Raw genomic sequence first — 17,806 nt, 5'->3', positions numbered from 1 at the left:
CAAAGTCTGTTTTTCTTTATGTTTTAGGGTGTTTTTTTTTTTTGGACCACAAATATATTTTCAAAGCTCACAGAGCATAAAAATGCCAATACTGTAGAAAAATCCAAACTTCTTTACAATCTTAATGAATTTTCAGCATCATCGGAAATGATATCAGTTTATAATGATATACTTTGCACGTCTGAGCAAGTTTTGAACATTCATAGAATTTTCAACTTTATTATTCATCTCAAAAGTCTCACAATGCCAGAAGGTAGACAGCTTAAGGTCCCATTTGGAAGATGGAAAACATGAGGTAAAAAACATTACATGATTTCTACAAAACCATTCAATAAGTCAGACACCTAACTAGAAATAGGGCATATAAATTCTGTTTAAAAAAATCCACTTTTCCATTCTTAGATTTTCTTATAACCTTGTGTATTTATTTCTCTCATTTGTGCTTAAATATCATTGAACTCGATTGAATCAAGTACAGAAATATTTAAATCAGTATACACAGTTTCACAGATACTTACACACAAAAAGGTATCACAGTCTTGTTAAATATAAATAAGATTACACAAAACACATATTCATTGTTATAGAAATTACACAGAGGAAAGTGATTTTTTGGTAGACAGATTTGCTGTCCCATATCTACTAAAGGAAGTGTTTAAATTTAATATAAAATATGTTCATCATCAATCAAGCCTATCTTTAATATGCTAAACATTCTTAAAAACTTCAAATGTTTCTGTGCTATATACAAACTGTAGAAGTTTAAGTGAAGGACGTGTAAGAATTTAAATTTTTACTCTGCTTTCTCTGGTGGTATTTAGTTACACCTAGTCATTGACTCAGAAATTCGATGACATTTCGTTTTTAAAGAGGAAATGTGTATAATAAGCTTTTTGTGTTCATATCTTATTGACATGTGAATAATAGCTGGGAGATATTTTAGTTGTATTTCTCTCATTTACATGTATTACATATAAACACATGTACATGTAAACTAACAAAATTTTCTAACACTAGGGAAATTAATAGTCTAGATTTTTCTCTAATAATTCAGGGCAACAAATCTAATCTCACATTTGAGGTCTATAGATGAATACAGATGCATCTCTGTAGTCAGAACCATGGTGACAAATGATTGTCACATCCTATGACTACTTGCCTATAAGCAGACATAGTTCAAAGTATATTAATGAGGCATAAAAGTGATTTTGAAAAAATTCTAGTAGTTCACCGAATTTGTTTTACAATGCAATTCAAAGTACTTTGAAATCAATTACATGGCTTTAAAGAAGCAAAGATCAATTTTTTAAAAGTATAGTAAGTTTTATTGAGGAGTCTAAAACACATTATTAACGATAAATAGAAGCTAATTCATATTGAGAGACTACTGTGTGCAGACACTATTGCAAGTGTTGTACTTGTTTTAATTCATTTAATTCTCAAAACAACTATATGAGGTAGTACTACTTTTATTCCCGTTGTAGAGGTGAAAGAGTCAATGAAGAGAGATATTAAGGAACTTGAGCAAGGACACACAGCTCCTATGAGGCAGAGACAATGTTTCAGCTTGAGGAGGCTGGTTCAAAGTCGGTACTATCACTATTGCCATCCTTAGGATTTGGGCCGTATGTAACACTTACTTGAAAAATTGAGTTCATTTATCTTAAAGCTTGCCAAGGCATTCAATTCCATATAACAAAGATTTATTTAGTTCATAGTATATGCCAGGCACTGTCGAAGTGCTTTACACAAAGCTTTACACAAATCAGCTCTGATATTCTGATAGACATCTGACCTGATACTCTGATGGACATCTGACTTATCAGAGAGCTGAAGACTTACAAAAGTACCAGTTGCCATATACTGATATAAATATTTCTAAGTAAATAATTGGATAGCTCATTCCATCAAAAATTAGCGTGCTTGTCCTGTTACTAATTATTTGAAACCAACTCTCCTAGGCTTCATCTGCTTCTTTTTATCCTCTTGTGCTCATGGAAAAACAAGAGTCTTCATTTTGTTTTGTTTTGTTTTTTCCTTTCTGGGCCAACTACAAGTAACATATAGATGGCAAGATGCTGTTAAAGAATAAATCAGAAATGCTTCTTAACAACGCAACATGCTTCCTGAAGCTAGTGCTTGAGTGTGTAACACTGTGTTAACAGCAAGTTCAGATACATTTAAAAACTTTTAAAATGTCAACTGTTGAGGTTAGTGATAGTGCTCTGTATTATTAGATATAAGCCCAGGTTAAGAGTTCAAGTCATATTGCAAATCCCGTGCTTCTCCATTCTTGCACACTGAAGGTCCACTTATCAGTTCTAAAATGTTGAAGCCCTGAGTCTTCAGGGAAGACTGCTCTTTTTCACTAGAAGAATCTCAGGTGCTCCCGGTATTATATGAGGTAAGATTTTGGCATTACTGGCAGCTCTTCATATCTTGTGGAAAACGATGTTCCTGTCTTCAATTGAGGGAAACCACTTATTTATCTTATTAGGAAGTATCCCAAGCAGTTTCCCTTGTGAGTAAGGAATAGGTGCTATCTGTCATTTGCTGTGTCTTCTTCCCTCATGGTAGAGAAGTTTTGATCTTACGTACATAAAGACCACCTCACGATATTAGATTTGTCTGGGTCTGAAGGGTTTCTTGACATCTAGCAAAAGCACTAATCCAAACTACATTAATTTAAACAATAGAAAATATTCAGGAGTATCAGCTCCGTGTGCCATGTGTATAACTCACGGACAATCCACACTACATACCAGTCTTTGAGGCAATCCAATCTCGATACTTAGTTACTCTGGTGTAGACCCCAGGTTTTTTGGGAAGAGCACATGATTGTCCCCAACTTACTATACCTACGATGTACCAGATGTCATGATTATCATAAACCAGAGGTCCACCAGAATCACCCTGAAATAAAAACATATTTTAAGTTGTTAACTCTACTTTAATTCAGTGGGAAGGTATTGTAATCTGATGTTCACAGAAAAAAAAAGGACATTGGTACACAGACTATAGACTATGTAATGGGTCACTCAACTGAATAAAAATTTTTGCTAGACTTTAAACGGCATTGTTTTTCGTAGGAAGGCTAACACTCATTCACAGGAAATGGTTACATTATTTCTGTTTCAGTATCCTTAGGTGTTTTTTTTTTTTTTTTTCCTAGTTTGACCAGACCTGTTTAGCATGGTTTAGTAACTACGTATATAAAATGTTAAATGTGAGATTAGCATTTGTAAGCCTAGGTATACAATTTCAAGGATCTCTTCCAAATGCTGTATTTTATGGACCTATTCTTGGTCCTGATTGTATTTTTTGGACTTATTCTTGGTCTCCTTTTCTTTAACTCATCTACTTCTAATTAGTTTTCTTGCTAAATTTTTATAAGCTCCTTTAAATCTCTTTTGAAAAACAAAAAGAAGAACAAAGAAGATTAAGTACATAAACAAATAAGTAAATAAATATGTGGTCGTTAAAAGTGTAGTCTCAGCAGCTGAACTGCCGGTTTCAGGTCCAGCTCTATTAATTACTGGCTGTATGACCCTAGGTAAGATACTTAAGCTTTCTGTGCCTCTTCTTCACTTATTTATTTATCTGTTTCTTTAATTAACTATTTATTGAGTTCCTACTCTATCTCTGAGGCAATCTGATGTCTATTAGGGATAAAATAATGACCAAAAATGACAGGCCCCTGTGCTCATAGAGTTTGAAGTTTAGTTTAAAAAATATATATATATATAAAATAAGCCTAAAAACAAACACGAAATTACTATTATGATAATTACTATGATAACATACAACAGGGAAATTTGACTGATAAGGAAAAACAGAAAAGTTTCCCCTGATGAGTATAATTGAGCTGATATCTGAAGGAAGAAGAGCTAACCACAAGGGAATTGGGGGTTGGGTGTGTTATAGGCAGAGGGAACAGTGTGGCAAATGCTCTGTGGCATGAAGGAGCCTGGCAAATGCAAGGGTCTAAAAAGGAAGTGGGTGGAGAAAGGAGTGTAAGAGGGGCAAATAGTGTTTGATGAATCTGGAAGGTAAGGAAAGACAAGTCCTTGTAGAGCCTTGTAGGTCTTCTTTAGAAGTTTTTGTTTGTATCTTAAGACTAAAGGTAAGCCACTGAAGTGTTCTCAGAGAGAGAGCTGACGTGATTAGCATTTCTTTAGAAATGGTTCTGGCTCTTATGCGACTAACACTTGAGAGGAGCATAAGAGTAAAAATGAGGAAATTAGCAAGACAGCTAGTGTAGTTGTCTGGTCACGGGAGGAAGGAAAGGAGCATGAAAGACAGGCAAGGAAAGGCAATAGAGAAATGGTGATGCAGAAATATTTAAGAAGGTAAAACACCCTATTAAGACCGAATCATGAAGAAGTGGAAAACCTGAAGAAATGGAAAACCTGAACAGACCAATAATAAGTAAGAATATGGAATCAGTAATTAAAAAGTCTCCCACCAAAGTCAAGTCTAGGACCAGATGGCTTCACAGTTCAATTCTACCAAACATCTAAAGAAGAACTAATACCAAGCCTTCTTAAACTCTTCCAAAAAACTTAAGATGGAATACTCCCAAATTCACTTGACAAGGTGAGGATTACCTCGATACTAAAGCCAGATTAGGACACTACAAGAAAAGAAAATTATGGGTCAATATTCCTGATAAACATAGGATGTAAAAATCCCCAACAAAATACTCCTGAACCAAATTCAACTAGATTAAAAGAATCATTCACTATTATCAAGTGGGATTTATCCCTCAGATGCATGAAAGGTTCAATATATTTGAATCAATAAGTGTGATTCATTACATTAACAAAATGAAGGCTAAAAACCGTGATCAATTCAACAGATGCAGGAAAACCTTTTGACAAAAGTCAACACACTTTTGTAAGAAAAGCTATCAACATAATAGGTATATGTCAAACACAATAAAAGCCACATATTGGCTTTTATTATTAAAACCATAGTAAAATGTTTAAAGTGTTTCCTGTAAGACCAGGGACATCAAAAGGATGTCTACTTTGATTTCTTTTCAACGCAGTTCTGGAAGTTGTCACTAGAGAAATTAGGCAAGAGAAAGAAATAGAAGACACTCTAATAGAAAAGGAAAAGATGAAATTGTCTTTGTGTGTTGACAACATGGTAGAAAACCCTAAAACCAACAAAAAGCTGTTAGAAGAGAGAAACAAATTCAGTAAGTTTGCAGAATACAAAATCAATATACCAAACTCACTAGTGTTTCCATATACTAACAGTGAGCTATCTGAAAAAGAAATTAAGAAAACAATCCATTTACAATAGCAACAAAATATAAAACACTTGGGTGTAAATTTAACTGAGGAGGTGAACACTTTGTATACTGAAAACCATAAAATATTGAAGAAAGAAGTGGAAGAAAACACACAAAAATGAAAAGATATTCCATGTTTATGGATTGGAAGAATTATCACTCTTAATGTTCATTAAAATGTTAAAATTATCATTGTTAAAATGCAATCCCTACCAAAATTCCAATGCCATTTTTTCACAAAGAGAGAAAACAATCCTTAAATCCATATAGAAGCAAAAGAGAACCTTGAATAGTCAAAATAATTTTGAGCAAAAAGAACAGAGCTAGAGACATTAGACTACCTGGTTTCAAAATGTCTTATAAAGCAATTGTAATCAACATAGCATGTTACTGGCATAATAAAAGACTCATCAACTAATGGCATAGAATAGAAAGCCAGGAAAAAAAAAAAAAAAAAAAAAAAGCCCAAATTGATTTTTTGACAAAGATGCCAAGAATACACACTGAGGAAAAGATAGTCTATACAATAAAAGGTGCTGGGAAAATTGGTTATCTATATCAGAATAATAAAATTAGACTGGGCGTGGTGGCTCAGGCCTGTAATCCCAGCACTTTGGGAGGCTGAGGCAGGTGGATCACTTAAGGTCAGGAGTTCAAGACCAGCCTAGTCAACATGGTGAAACCTCGTCTTTACTGAAAATATAAAAGTTAGCCAGGTGTGGTGGGGCGTGCCTGCAGTCCCAGCTACTCAGGAAGCTGAGACAGGAGAATAGCTTGAACCAGGAAGGCAGAGGTTGCAGTGATTCGAGATCGAGATCGTACCACTGCACTCCAGCCTGGGTGACAAAGTGAGACTCTGTCTCAAAAAAAAAAACAAAAAAAAAACTTGAAATGGATTAAAAACCTAAACTTAAGACCTGAAACTATAAAACTACTAGAAGAAAACAGAAGAAACACTCCATGACATTGGTTTGGGCAAGGATTTTTGAATATTACCTCAAAAACTCAGGCAACAAAAGCAAAAATAGGCAAATGAGATTTCATCAAACTGAAAAGCTTTTCCACAGCAAACAAACAAAACAAAACAAAAAACAATAAAGTGAAGAGACAACTCACAGAATGGGAAAACATGTTTGCAAACCATATATTTTATATTTATACATCTAAAATATATAAAGAAGTTAATAACACAATAGCAAAAAATAAAACAAAACAAAACCTAATTTTAAAAAATTGGCAAAAGACTTAGATACCTCTCAAAAGAAGACATACAAATGGCCATCACATTCATGAAAAAAAAGCTCAGCATTACAAATCATTAGGGAAATGAATTTAAACCACAAGGAGATACATCTTTACTCCTGCTAGAATGGTTTTTACAAAAAAGATGAAAGTCAAGTATTGATGAGGATGAAGAGAAAAGGGAACCCTTATACACTCTTGGTGGAAATGTAAATTAGTACAGATATTATTGAAAACACTATGGAGGCTCCTTATAAAACTAAAACAGAACTATCATATGATCTAACAACCCCACCTCTGGGAATATATTCAAAAAATTAAAATCAGTATGTCAAAGGAATATCTGTGCTCCCATGTTCACTGCAGCATTATTCACAATAGCCAAGATTTGGGATCAACCTAAGTGTTCATCAGTGTGTGAAGAGATAAAGAAAATATGGTATATTTACAAAATAAATATTACGCAGCCATAAAAAGAACAGATTCTGTCCATTTGGGACAACATAAATGAATCTAGAGGACATTATGCTAAGTGAAATAGGCCAGGCACAGAAAGACATATACATCATTTCACCTATATGTGCAATCTAAAAAAGTTGGATTCATAAAAGTAGAGAGTAGACTGATGATTATCAGAGTCTGGGTGGGCCTAGCGGGGTGGAGGGTGAGGGAAGGGGCAGTTGCTAGTCAAAGGGTGCAAAGTTTCTGCCAGGAGGAAAAAGTTTTGAGATCTACTGCAAAGCAGGGTGACTATAATCAATAATACTCTATTACAGACTTCAAAATAACTAACAGAGTAAAATTTAGATGTCTATCACAAAAAAAGTTAAGTGAGGTGATGAATATGTTAATTAGTTTTACTTAACCATTCCACATTGTATACATGTATCAAATGTCACATCGTACCCCATAGATGTAATACAATTATTATTTATCAATAAAAAATAATAGTGAAATCTGAGCTGGAAAAGTAGAAGATGGAAGAAAGGAAAGGATTAATGAACTGTGAGAAAACAGAGGAATCAATGGATAGTAGGTGTCTATGAAGTTGAAAAAAGACTGTTTTTCATTCAGTCAGTCAACACATGTTTTCACCAGTCTATTTCAGGTGCAGTAAATAAAATAGATTAAAATATGTCTTCCTTTATGAAGCTTACATTTTAGTTAGTGGAGAAATAGGCAATAAGCTAGATAAACAAAAAAACTGCATACTGCATGGTGACAAAGCCTAAGGAGAAAAATAGAACAAAGAAAGGACACAAGCAATGTCCGTGTAGGTTGTGCATGTTGGAAATGAGAGTTGGTAGACTAGGGTATAACATAGTAAGCATATCTAGGGAAGCAGTAGTTAAAAAGCAAGGGGGGAACACTGGGGGATAGGAGTCAAAAGGAAAGATGTAAATAAGCATTTTTGGAGATGGAACAGTTTTTGATAACAAGGGCCGTAGTGTAACTCTAAGACGAAGGTCTGAGTTGGCTGAAGAGTATAGAAGATCACTGGAGAAGAGGAGGTCTAGGAACTAAAAGTCCAGCATTTAAACAGGTCAGTGTTGCTAATGCAAGGCTACTGCAGGCCTTTGCAGTAGATCTCAAGGTCTACTGTAAAGAAAACCTGTTTCAGGTGTCGCTGTCATTAAAAAATGCAATGGGCGAAGGGAAATGACTGGGAGGCTGGGAGATGAATAAGGATAATTATGATACTGCTTTTATCTCATTACATTAAATGAAATAATGTATAAAAAGTGCTTAATTTTTGGCTTAGCATATATTAAACACTCAATACAATTATTATTATTGTCATGATTATTAAATAAACTCAGTTCTTGGTGTAAGAGATGCCATTTTTTCTTCTCCTGGGTAAAATATATGCCAAACTCAGAAATAGCTAATGGGAACTTTCCCCACAAACTTTTGGCTTTACTTTAAACTTACCTTACATGCATCTATTTTTCCTTCCATGAATCCAGCACATAACATTCCTGGAGTTATCAGGCCATCATACACATCCTTTCTGTTACATACATCAGTGCTTATGGTTTCCACTCTGGCTTGCCGAAGTTTATTTTGTATAGGTCCTATTGCACAAATGGACAAACAAACAAATAAACGATATTCCTCAAATACAATTGTATCTAAGACATAAAAGACACATAAATTGTACATTTTATATTCTCAGTAGCAAAAACCAAAGATTATTTTATTAACATTAGGTATCATCTTATTTTCTGTGCCATAAATGTCTACATGCAAGGAGCCATAAATATACATGTCCCAGTATTACATCACATTTGTAGATCTCTCAGGGCTATTTGGAGCCTTAAAACTACATGCGAAATACTACATATGCATGCATTCTTTTTCATGAGGAAAGGGTCTGTAGTCCTCATTAGATTCTCATAGAGGTTCATAACATTGGTCTTGTCCAACTGCCACATTTTCCGTATAAGGAAACCACGGCCCCTGGAAGTTCACTGATATTCCTAAAGCTATTCACGTAGAAACCAGGACACAGCTGCACAGATCTCTTCACCCTACTCTACTCTGTCATGTATTATTTAGGGTATCTCACAGCATGGGAAGCAAAATTAATGCCCAATATGTGCTAGTGATCTGATGACAACACAGAACGGGGCTGGATGTTAGGAGCGGATACTGCCTAGTTGAATACAGAAAATAAGTAGTTTAGGGCTCCGGGTTGAAGCTATTGGTGAATACCCCTGTGCTAGCTGTAAGAGACTTTTAAGAACCTCTCACAAAGCCAAGTTGGATATGCATGGAGCATTTGGAAAACTTTTCATATAATAAAATTCTGTCAAAAAAAAAAAAAAAGCTGGATTAAGATACATTAGCACTAGATGACTGGGCGCGGTGGCCCATGCCTGTAATCCCAGCACTTTGGGAGGCTGAGGCGGGCAGATCACGAGGTCAGGAGATCGAGACCATCCTGGCTAACACGGTGAAACCCTGTCTCTACTAAAAACACACACATAAAAAACATTAGCCGGGCGTGGTGGCGGGCGCCTGTAGTCCCAGCTACTCAGGAGGCTGAGGCAGGAGAATGGCATGAACCTGGGAGGTGGAGCTTGCAGTGAGCCTAGATCACGCCACTGCACTCCAGCCTGGGCGACAGCGAGACTCCATCTCAAAAAAAAAAAAAAAAAAATATATATATATATATATATAAGCACTAGTTTTTGTTTGTTTGTTTGTTTTTTTCAGGATATCCTTGAAAGAAACTTAAGTGTCTCTCTCTCTCTTTTTTTTTTTCCAGGTTCTAACTTTTACTAGTTTATTTGAAAAAAATCCTGGAAAAAGCTCTTGGATGTAACAATAAAAGGTGAATTTTTCCTTTTAATGCAGCCCTGTAACACACATTCTCAAACCTCAAGTCATCCAATATAGCTTTTGTGTTTTTTCTTATAATTCATGTGTATGAATGCATAGAGCTGCCATTTTTTAAACGAAAAAATATAGAATATCACGGTCTTTTTGGATTTCTTTTAAGGCCTTTCGGTATAGCCAAGCTGAAGTAATGCCTATGCATTGTTTTGTTATTATGGTAATAACAAGTTCTAGTTTATAGTAATATATAGCACTTAGTTGGGACTAGGAGCAATGATATACTGCTTTTTAGTAACTGATAAATAGTATGTTTTTATATATTTTAACTAGAAGTGAGGAGAAAAAAGAAACTATTTTTAATGTATATAAAACATACTCTAATAAAGTATATGCATAAAATGATATATTAGATAAGAAGAAAAATTAAAAAGAAAACAGCTTATAATATTCCTGATTAATTAGAGTTCCTAAATATAAAAACAAATGAAAGTACCTTGTCATTTAAAAAATTAGCACATTATACAACTTTTACATATCTCGGAGGAAATAAAGATCTTGTGACACTGTTCTGAGGAATCGTTACCTTTATAAAAATCGAAGGTTTAATTTTGCAAATACAACTTTCAAGCTGTATGAGCAAATTTACTTACATGAAAGGCACAAGATAACATCACATTGAAGAACTTTATCTGTAAATTTCTTAAAGTCTAGTCACAAGTTACTGGAAACTTCATAAGGAATCAGAACTGTTTTTAACATGATATTCTGATTCATACTGAGAACTGCATACTCTTTATATCACAAATATAAATTGAAGTAAGAGTGAAGATTTAGAGAGAGAACAGTTTCTTATTTTGGATGCTACCTGCTTTATGCAGTGCTGGTTACTCAGAGCAGAAAATTAAAATTGAATTATTTTTCATTTTCTACAGCTTATCTGCTGTATTTTCAGTTTGTAAAAAAAAACGTATTCTGACATTACTGCAATTTTTGAAGAGTCCATCACTGAAAGAAATTTTAAAGTAAAGTCCTGCTCTACTAGCTTCCTACATTGGAATACAAGAATACAGGAAGTGCGTTCAACAGGAAGTTACACAGTTCTACAGTACAACCTGTCTAAAAGACTTGCAAGGGACCAACACAGTGACTTTATCTCTTCAGATCAGGCAAAAGCAGAGGCAAATGAAAAATGATCCTTAAAAAAAATAACATATTGAAAACATTCCTGTATGAAAATGAATACTTGTTTGCACTTAGATTTAGTGCTATGGAGAGGAACTGAGGCACAATGAAACTAAGTGCACAAAGGGAACATGTCTGAAATAAAACAATTTTCAATGTGACTGAAACTCTTCACCATTAGATATGACTTATGATAGGGTTGGAGAACTACTTTTTCATATTAAAGAACATTACAAACACCAGGGACTGGCCAAGCTATGTTTTATAAATAATATGTAGGGTGATATTAAAATTATATTGCAACTAAAATTCTAATTTTTAAAATCACTTATAATTTTGATTTTTCATAAAATTACTGGCTCTTTTACCAAATTAAAATTAACTTCAAATCAATAACACCTTATTAAATTTCTGGAGGACTATTAGTTTAGCAATGATAATGTACATTTCTCAGTTTCCCAAACAAGCTCTACCAGATACACATATTTTCTTCATTTATGTCAGTATGAGATGTTCTTTCCATAGAATTTAAAGCATTTTTCAAAAAGGTTGAATATGATTCTTCAAAGAATAGCTCTTCTAATAGCGACTTGGTAGAAACAATAATGTTGTAATTGGAAATATGTTGCCTTGGATGGTAACTGTTTGCTTATTCTATTCATAATGACTCTAGCAACGCATGCCATCTATGTACTTGCTGTCCTTTTGACTCTTTCATTTCAGTCCAGTGATTGAGTTCTTCTTCTCCAGAGCTGTTGAGACCTAAAGAAATCCAGCCTATCATCTCTTTACTTCTCATGCTGCGTTTGTTATATACAGACAGTATGAGTGTCACATCAGAAAGCTGAAATAGGGCCCCTTGAAAAACAAAAGTTTCCTTGTACACTGGATTTGGCTGCCCTCTGCAGATGGGTATCTTGCATTTGGACATCTCTTGATCCATGGATTTCAGCAGAGTTAACTTAATATATGTATTGGGTGGTCTATTTGCTGCCAAATTTTTGAAGTGGCTGCCTTTTATCACTTCTGCTGATAGTCTTCCAGTTGTGGCATTACAAAGCAGGCTAATGAGAATTTCTGGAACTGAGCCGTGTTCAAGAGACTGACATGAGGATGTACTTTCACTACACAACATTTCTGACATTCTCATTTGGGAGTCACGGCCAAATTTTATCTTGTGAATTGTTCCTTGTACTCTATTCTGAACCAAGGTCTGGAAGCCCTCCAACATTTTCAAAACAGAACTGCTTATTAATATAGAGAAAAAGAAGCAGCATCAAGATAATACCCCAACAGCTGACAAAAATCCAACTGCCTCTGGAGATACTTTTCTAAAACAGATAAGTTCATGAACTCTACATGTTCTCTCTCCACCTTCAATTGCCATGATGTGCTTGCCATGGAACGCACCAACTGATGGCGAAATTTAAGTATTTCTTATTTCTCCTTAAAACATTCAGTTAATCTCTCTCTTTCCTTCCTTCCTTCCTTCCTCCCTCCCTCCCTCCCTTCCTTCCTTCCTTCTTTGTTTTGTTTTGAGACGGAGTCTTGCTCTGTCACCAGGCTGGAGTGCAATGGCACAGTCTCAGCTTACTGCAACCTCCACCTCCCAGGTTCAAGCAATTTTCCTGCCTCAGCCTCCCAAGTAGCTGGGACTACAGGCATCCACCACCATGCCTGGCTAATTTTTTTTTGTATTTTTAGTAGAGAAGGAGTTTCACCATGTTGGTCAGGACGGTCTTGATCTCTTGACCTCGTGATCCCCAACTCAGCCTCCCAAAGTGTTGGTATTACAGGCGTGAGCTATCACATCTGGCCTAATCTTTCTCCTTAAAGTAGAGTGAACTAGTACCTAGAAATCTTAAGTTCTGGTATTTAATTTATACAATTACTAGACTTGATGTCTTTTAACACCCCTAGCAGGTTGGATACAGGAAAATGACACAGATTTTATTAACTAACCAAAAAAAGAGCTCAAAAGATTTACAACCCATTTTAATGTTTATGACCATCATAAATTATCATATAATGAGAAAGAATTAAAATAAAGGAAAAAGCTATCATTACATTTGTGATTTAAAGTACATGCTGATTAAAATAAAATATATGTGACTTAAAGTATATGTAACATATTCATATCCAGGAAAGACAAAATTTGTGATTACTTACTGCCTTGAACTCCCGTAGTGTTCTGTCCCTTCTTATATCACCTGATTTAGTTGTTTTTTTTCCTTTTATATTAGTCTCTTTCCCTGACTTTTTTTTTTCCACTGCTCCAATTGTGGAGATTTCTTTCTTCTTTTTTTTGGAGACGGAGTTTAGCTCTGTCACCCAGGTAGGAGTGCAGTGGTCCGATCTTGGCTCATTGCAACCTCCGCCTCCCAGGCTCAAGCAATTCTCCTAACTCAGCCTCCCAAGTAGCTGGGATTACAGGTACACACCACCATGCCCAGCTAATTTTTTGTGTGTTTTAGTAGAGATGTGGTTTTCACCATGTTGGCCAGGCGTATCTGGAACTCCAGACCTCAGGTGATCCACCTGCCTCGGCCTCCCAAAGTGCTGGCATTACAGGTGTGAGCCACCACACCCGGCCACCACTGCTCCAACTGTAAACTCAAAGACAGGACCTGATTTTTACTTTTTAACCCCTAGTCCCCTGTTCTGCCCAAGCCCACACACATTGAAAAGACCATTACTTTTATTAAAAGCTTAAGAAGGATTCCTTTAGATAGCTCGTTTGATCTTAAGACATTTTTGTGCTAAGAAAATTAGGTTGAAACTACTCACCATCATCTACAATGGATCCAAATCCTGTGACGAACACACTTGTTTTAGGTGGCAACTTTATAGACGAATCTGGGAGGCAAACTCTCTGGATTGTATTTGAAAACTCAACTCCAGTAGTGAGCTGAGCCAAAGCAATGTCATTTTCATTTGTTTCTCTATGGTAATTCTCATGAAGAATAATTTTCCTCAAATTTCGTTTCACTGCGGGTGGTGTTATAGTTGTACCAAAAGTAGCAATCCATTGAGTTGGGTCTTTATTTCTGCAAAATATGAAAAAGTAATACTTGTGATGCTTGACTTAATTCTGTAAAAAAGAATGAGACTGTATTTCTTCCCAACTATCAGTTTTATGCTCCTGAAACATCCTTTTGGTGAGAAAATTTGTAGTTGATAACATAATAGGAAAACAATAGTTCTTAAAATTATTACAATTAATTATGTACAAATAATTAATAAGCATGATTAATTTCCAATTTTTAAAGTTCTTACTAGGAACTCTTCAGATTCTCTTTTTTCCCTAATTTCAACAAACTGTGTAGAAATTAATTTTGATTTATTTGAATAATAAACATACTAAGAGGTATTTTCTCTCCATGTCACATCTTCCACCCATTCTTATTTTATGACTCACTTGTTGGTTCTTATTTTACTGGGTTTTTCTGTGATCTTTGAAGTGAAGTGTAATTTGTCTGCTTTGCAAACCTTCACGTATATACAGGGTTTTTTCTCCACCCTATGCCCATATTCCTCCCTGATATACAAGGACTAAGTAATCCTAACTCAAATTCAGCTCCCATCACCCATGGATCTGGCCTGGTCAGTCCCTCTTACTAGACTTTGAGTTCTCCTTTCAAATAGATGCTTTTCTCTCCCACAAGGTTTATATCACCAGCAAATTCTACCTAATACTATCATCTCTTTACCTCCTTGTGGTCCTCCAAAGCCCAGTTCCTTCTTTTTAAAGTTATCCTCATCCTGAGTGACTGGAAATATATAGTAACTTGAAATTCTCTGGGTGAAGAAGAATTACTATGTTGGTGAATCATCAACCTTTAAATGTAATTTAAAAAACCTGAAAGATCAGTGTTTTCCTAAGTGCTGCACTTCTCTAAAAATGAGCAGGCAGAGGCCAGGTGCAGTGGCTCGCGCATGTAATCCCAGCACTTTGGGAGGCTGAGGCGGGTGGATCATGAGGTCTGGAGTTCAAGACCAGCCTGACCAATACGGTGAAATCCCATCTCTACTAAAAATACAAAAATTAGCCAGGCGTGATGGCATGCACCTGTAGTACTGGCTACTCAGGAGGCTGAGGCAGGAGAATTGCTTGTTGAACCCTGGAGGTGGAGGTTGCAGTGAGCCAAGATCATGCCACTGCACCCCAGCCTGGGTGACAGAGCGAGACTCTGTCTCAAAAAAAAAAAAAGGCAGGCAGATCCCAGGGAGATGGGAGGGGTTCTACTCTCATCTATTTTACTTCTTTACAGATTAAGATAAGATTTTATTCAAACCAGAAATCTTAGGACTGACTAAAAACTAGGCACTAGATACTAGAATTCTCAGAGATACAAAGACATAATATGACTTCAGGTCTTAAGGATTTCACAAATCAATCAGATGGAGAATAAAAATTATCCCATCCCTTTATGTACTGCCAATGAGAGAGGAAGCCTCACATGATGGGCCAATTCAACACGTTTTATGAATAAGAAAATCAAGGCCCAGAAGTTCAGTGACTTGTGCAGGTGAGTGACACTCTGCTGGTTAGTGCCAAAAGGAGATGATCCAGGTCTCTTTCCATCTTTTCAAGAGTGTCTTCCCCACCCACACTGTTACACAAAGACTGGAATCATTTTTCATAGACATAAGGGTGCTAAGATTTGTCTTAAATATGATTTTGAAAATACGTTATTTCTGCAGAAAAAATAAATTTATAAAAATTTAAAGATGTGAATAATGCAATATTGTCTTCAAAGTACCACATAGTTTTCCTTCACAACAGTATACCACATTGTGCGATTACATGAAATTATTAATATATCACTTCTAGATTGCACTCTTTTTTCTCTAGGATCATCACTTTACCCAACTCTTTTGGATTATTATTATCAGCATAAAATATGCTATTATGTGTCTCCCATATTTTAAAAAATCTTTCCTTTAACTTCACAACTGCCATCAACTGTCAAATTTGGTCTGATCCCTTTCATTTAAAAACTTCTTAAAAGTGGTTTTAAAACTTACTGCATCTAATCCTCCTTCCGTTCTCTATTGAATCCATTTCCATCCCTATCACACTAGAAAATCTTTTATCAAGGTCACCAGTAATCTCTACTTCATCAAGCTCAATGGCCAATTCCCATGTAGGTCTGTGAGTACCCAGAGCCTGCACTGGACTTGCTGAAACAAGTATTTCAATTGCCACAGCTTATATTCTTCACTAAATATTAAGTTGGAATTCTGGATTTGTTTATTTTTAATTTACATAAGGAGAGATCAATTATAAACTAAAATGGAAGACACTCTCACCAAAACAGAAGTGCAAAGATTGGAGGACTGTGTGAATATGAAAAAATTAGAAAATCTTCACAAGTGAGTGGGACTCAAATTTACCCATAAGTCATAATGTCAGTTATTTCGGGAGCTGTAAATGCACATATATAAGTGAGTCCCTTTCTCTTCTCTTGGGTGAGGAAGCAACAGATAATCAACTTAGTATCTTGGAACCATCTGGGATGTTACCCTTAGAAGGATGATAAAGCGCCTCCCAGAATCACCAAGGATAGGCTCCTTTAATAAGGTGTAGTGTGCAAAAGTAGTGCCACTGGCCAGGCAAAGGGTCTCTATTTAGAGTTTTGTCTTTGAGAGTTTAAAAGGAAAAGTTTTCTGTACCATAACGGTAAAACCTCAGGGAAGAAAGGCGGTGTGTTCCTGACCTCCTTGGGCACTAGAGTGCTGTGTATGTCTGTGTACATGAAATGACACAGCTGAGTTTTAAGAGGTACAACCATGAAAAGTCCAGAGAGATTTCGCTGGGCTGTACATAACCAGTCTTGAATACTGTGAGGGGAGCAAGACAAGGTAGCAGGTCTCTCCCACCTTCCACACACCTTTCTCGACCATACAGGCCTGCAGGGTTCCTAGAGAATGCAATGAGAAGAGAGAACTTCAAGAGGGATACCTATGATTCTTTTCTTATTTGTAAAGTGATGGCAATGCTGACAGTGGGAAGTTAGAGGGATTAATTAGGAAAAAAAACAAAAAACAAAAGTAGCTGACTTTCTTCTTGAGTATGTAAGACATTAAACTTGTTACATGTGTAATAGTCTTTACACTACGATAATCTACTTATTATTTTATGTAATACATGGTAGGAAAGACAGCACTAGGGTCATGAGAGAGGAAAATATATAAGAACTATAAATGACAAAACCCAAGCATCATAGATAGGGCATAGGGGAAGCTTAATCCATTTAGGGGATAGCAGGGTCTACGCTGAATGGAGCAAAGGATACACTAGCAAGACTGGACTCTTCTCATGCACTAAATCAATGGCAGATGAGGACTGTGGAAAGAAGGTTCACAGCAGCCTTGGTTAACTTACCTCCGAAAGCAGTGAGCAGCTGTGAGCAGCCATGTGTTACTGATGAGGCTGGCTCCACACTGATGGCCTGACCCTATCAGCTGGAGGCTGGCCTGCCACGGCCATTCCCCTTCCATAGCTGTTTCCCTTCCTTGGACAATTCTTTGAGTAGAAGAGGATGCTGGTAATGGCATGTTTGAAGATGTCATCCTTATTCCACAGCCTGCCACAGAAATACATGATCGTTCGTATTCATAAAAAGGAGGAAAAAAGTATATTCTGATTTGCTTTGGTTGTAGATAATCCTTTGTCCCTGCTACCTTGTGAACCATTCATAGCACTCAGCCTTTGGGCTTATTAGATACAGGTCTTGC

General features: G+C 36.0%; 2 protein-coding genes across 2 annotated transcripts in view; both read right to left on the bottom strand.

Moving 5' to 3' along the window:
* Nucleotides 1-334: 334 nt before the first annotated feature.
* The window catches only part of TMPRSS11F (transmembrane serine protease 11F), a 57,668-nt gene continuing 40,196 nt past the window's right edge, over nt 335-17,806 (bottom strand). The window contains exons 7-10 of the mRNA XM_045391922.2: nt 17,454-17,655; nt 13,853-14,112; nt 8,474-8,616; nt 335-2,913 (exon numbers count right to left, since the gene is read on the bottom strand). Of these exons, the coding sequence (XP_045247857.2) occupies nt 2,755-2,913; nt 8,474-8,616; nt 13,853-14,112; nt 17,454-17,655 (764 nt within the window). The 3' untranslated portion in view covers nt 335-2,754. The remainder of the gene's footprint in view (nt 2,914-8,473; nt 8,617-13,852; nt 14,113-17,453; nt 17,656-17,806) is intronic.
* LOC135970843 (putative synaptotagmin-14-like protein) lies at nt 11,724-12,296 on the bottom strand. Its single transcript, XM_065544608.1, has one exon. It carries the CDS (start codon nt 12,294-12,296, stop codon nt 11,724-11,726), a length of 573 nt encoding a protein of 190 aa, XP_065400680.1.

The sequence above is a fragment of the Macaca fascicularis genome, chromosome 5, assembly GCF_037993035.2.
Source record: "Macaca fascicularis isolate 582-1 chromosome 5, T2T-MFA8v1.1".
Lineage (NCBI taxonomy): Eukaryota > Metazoa > Chordata > Mammalia > Primates > Cercopithecidae > Macaca > Macaca fascicularis.
Note: the sequence above shows the minus strand (reverse complement) of the source record. Positions and strands in the feature narration are given on the sequence as shown.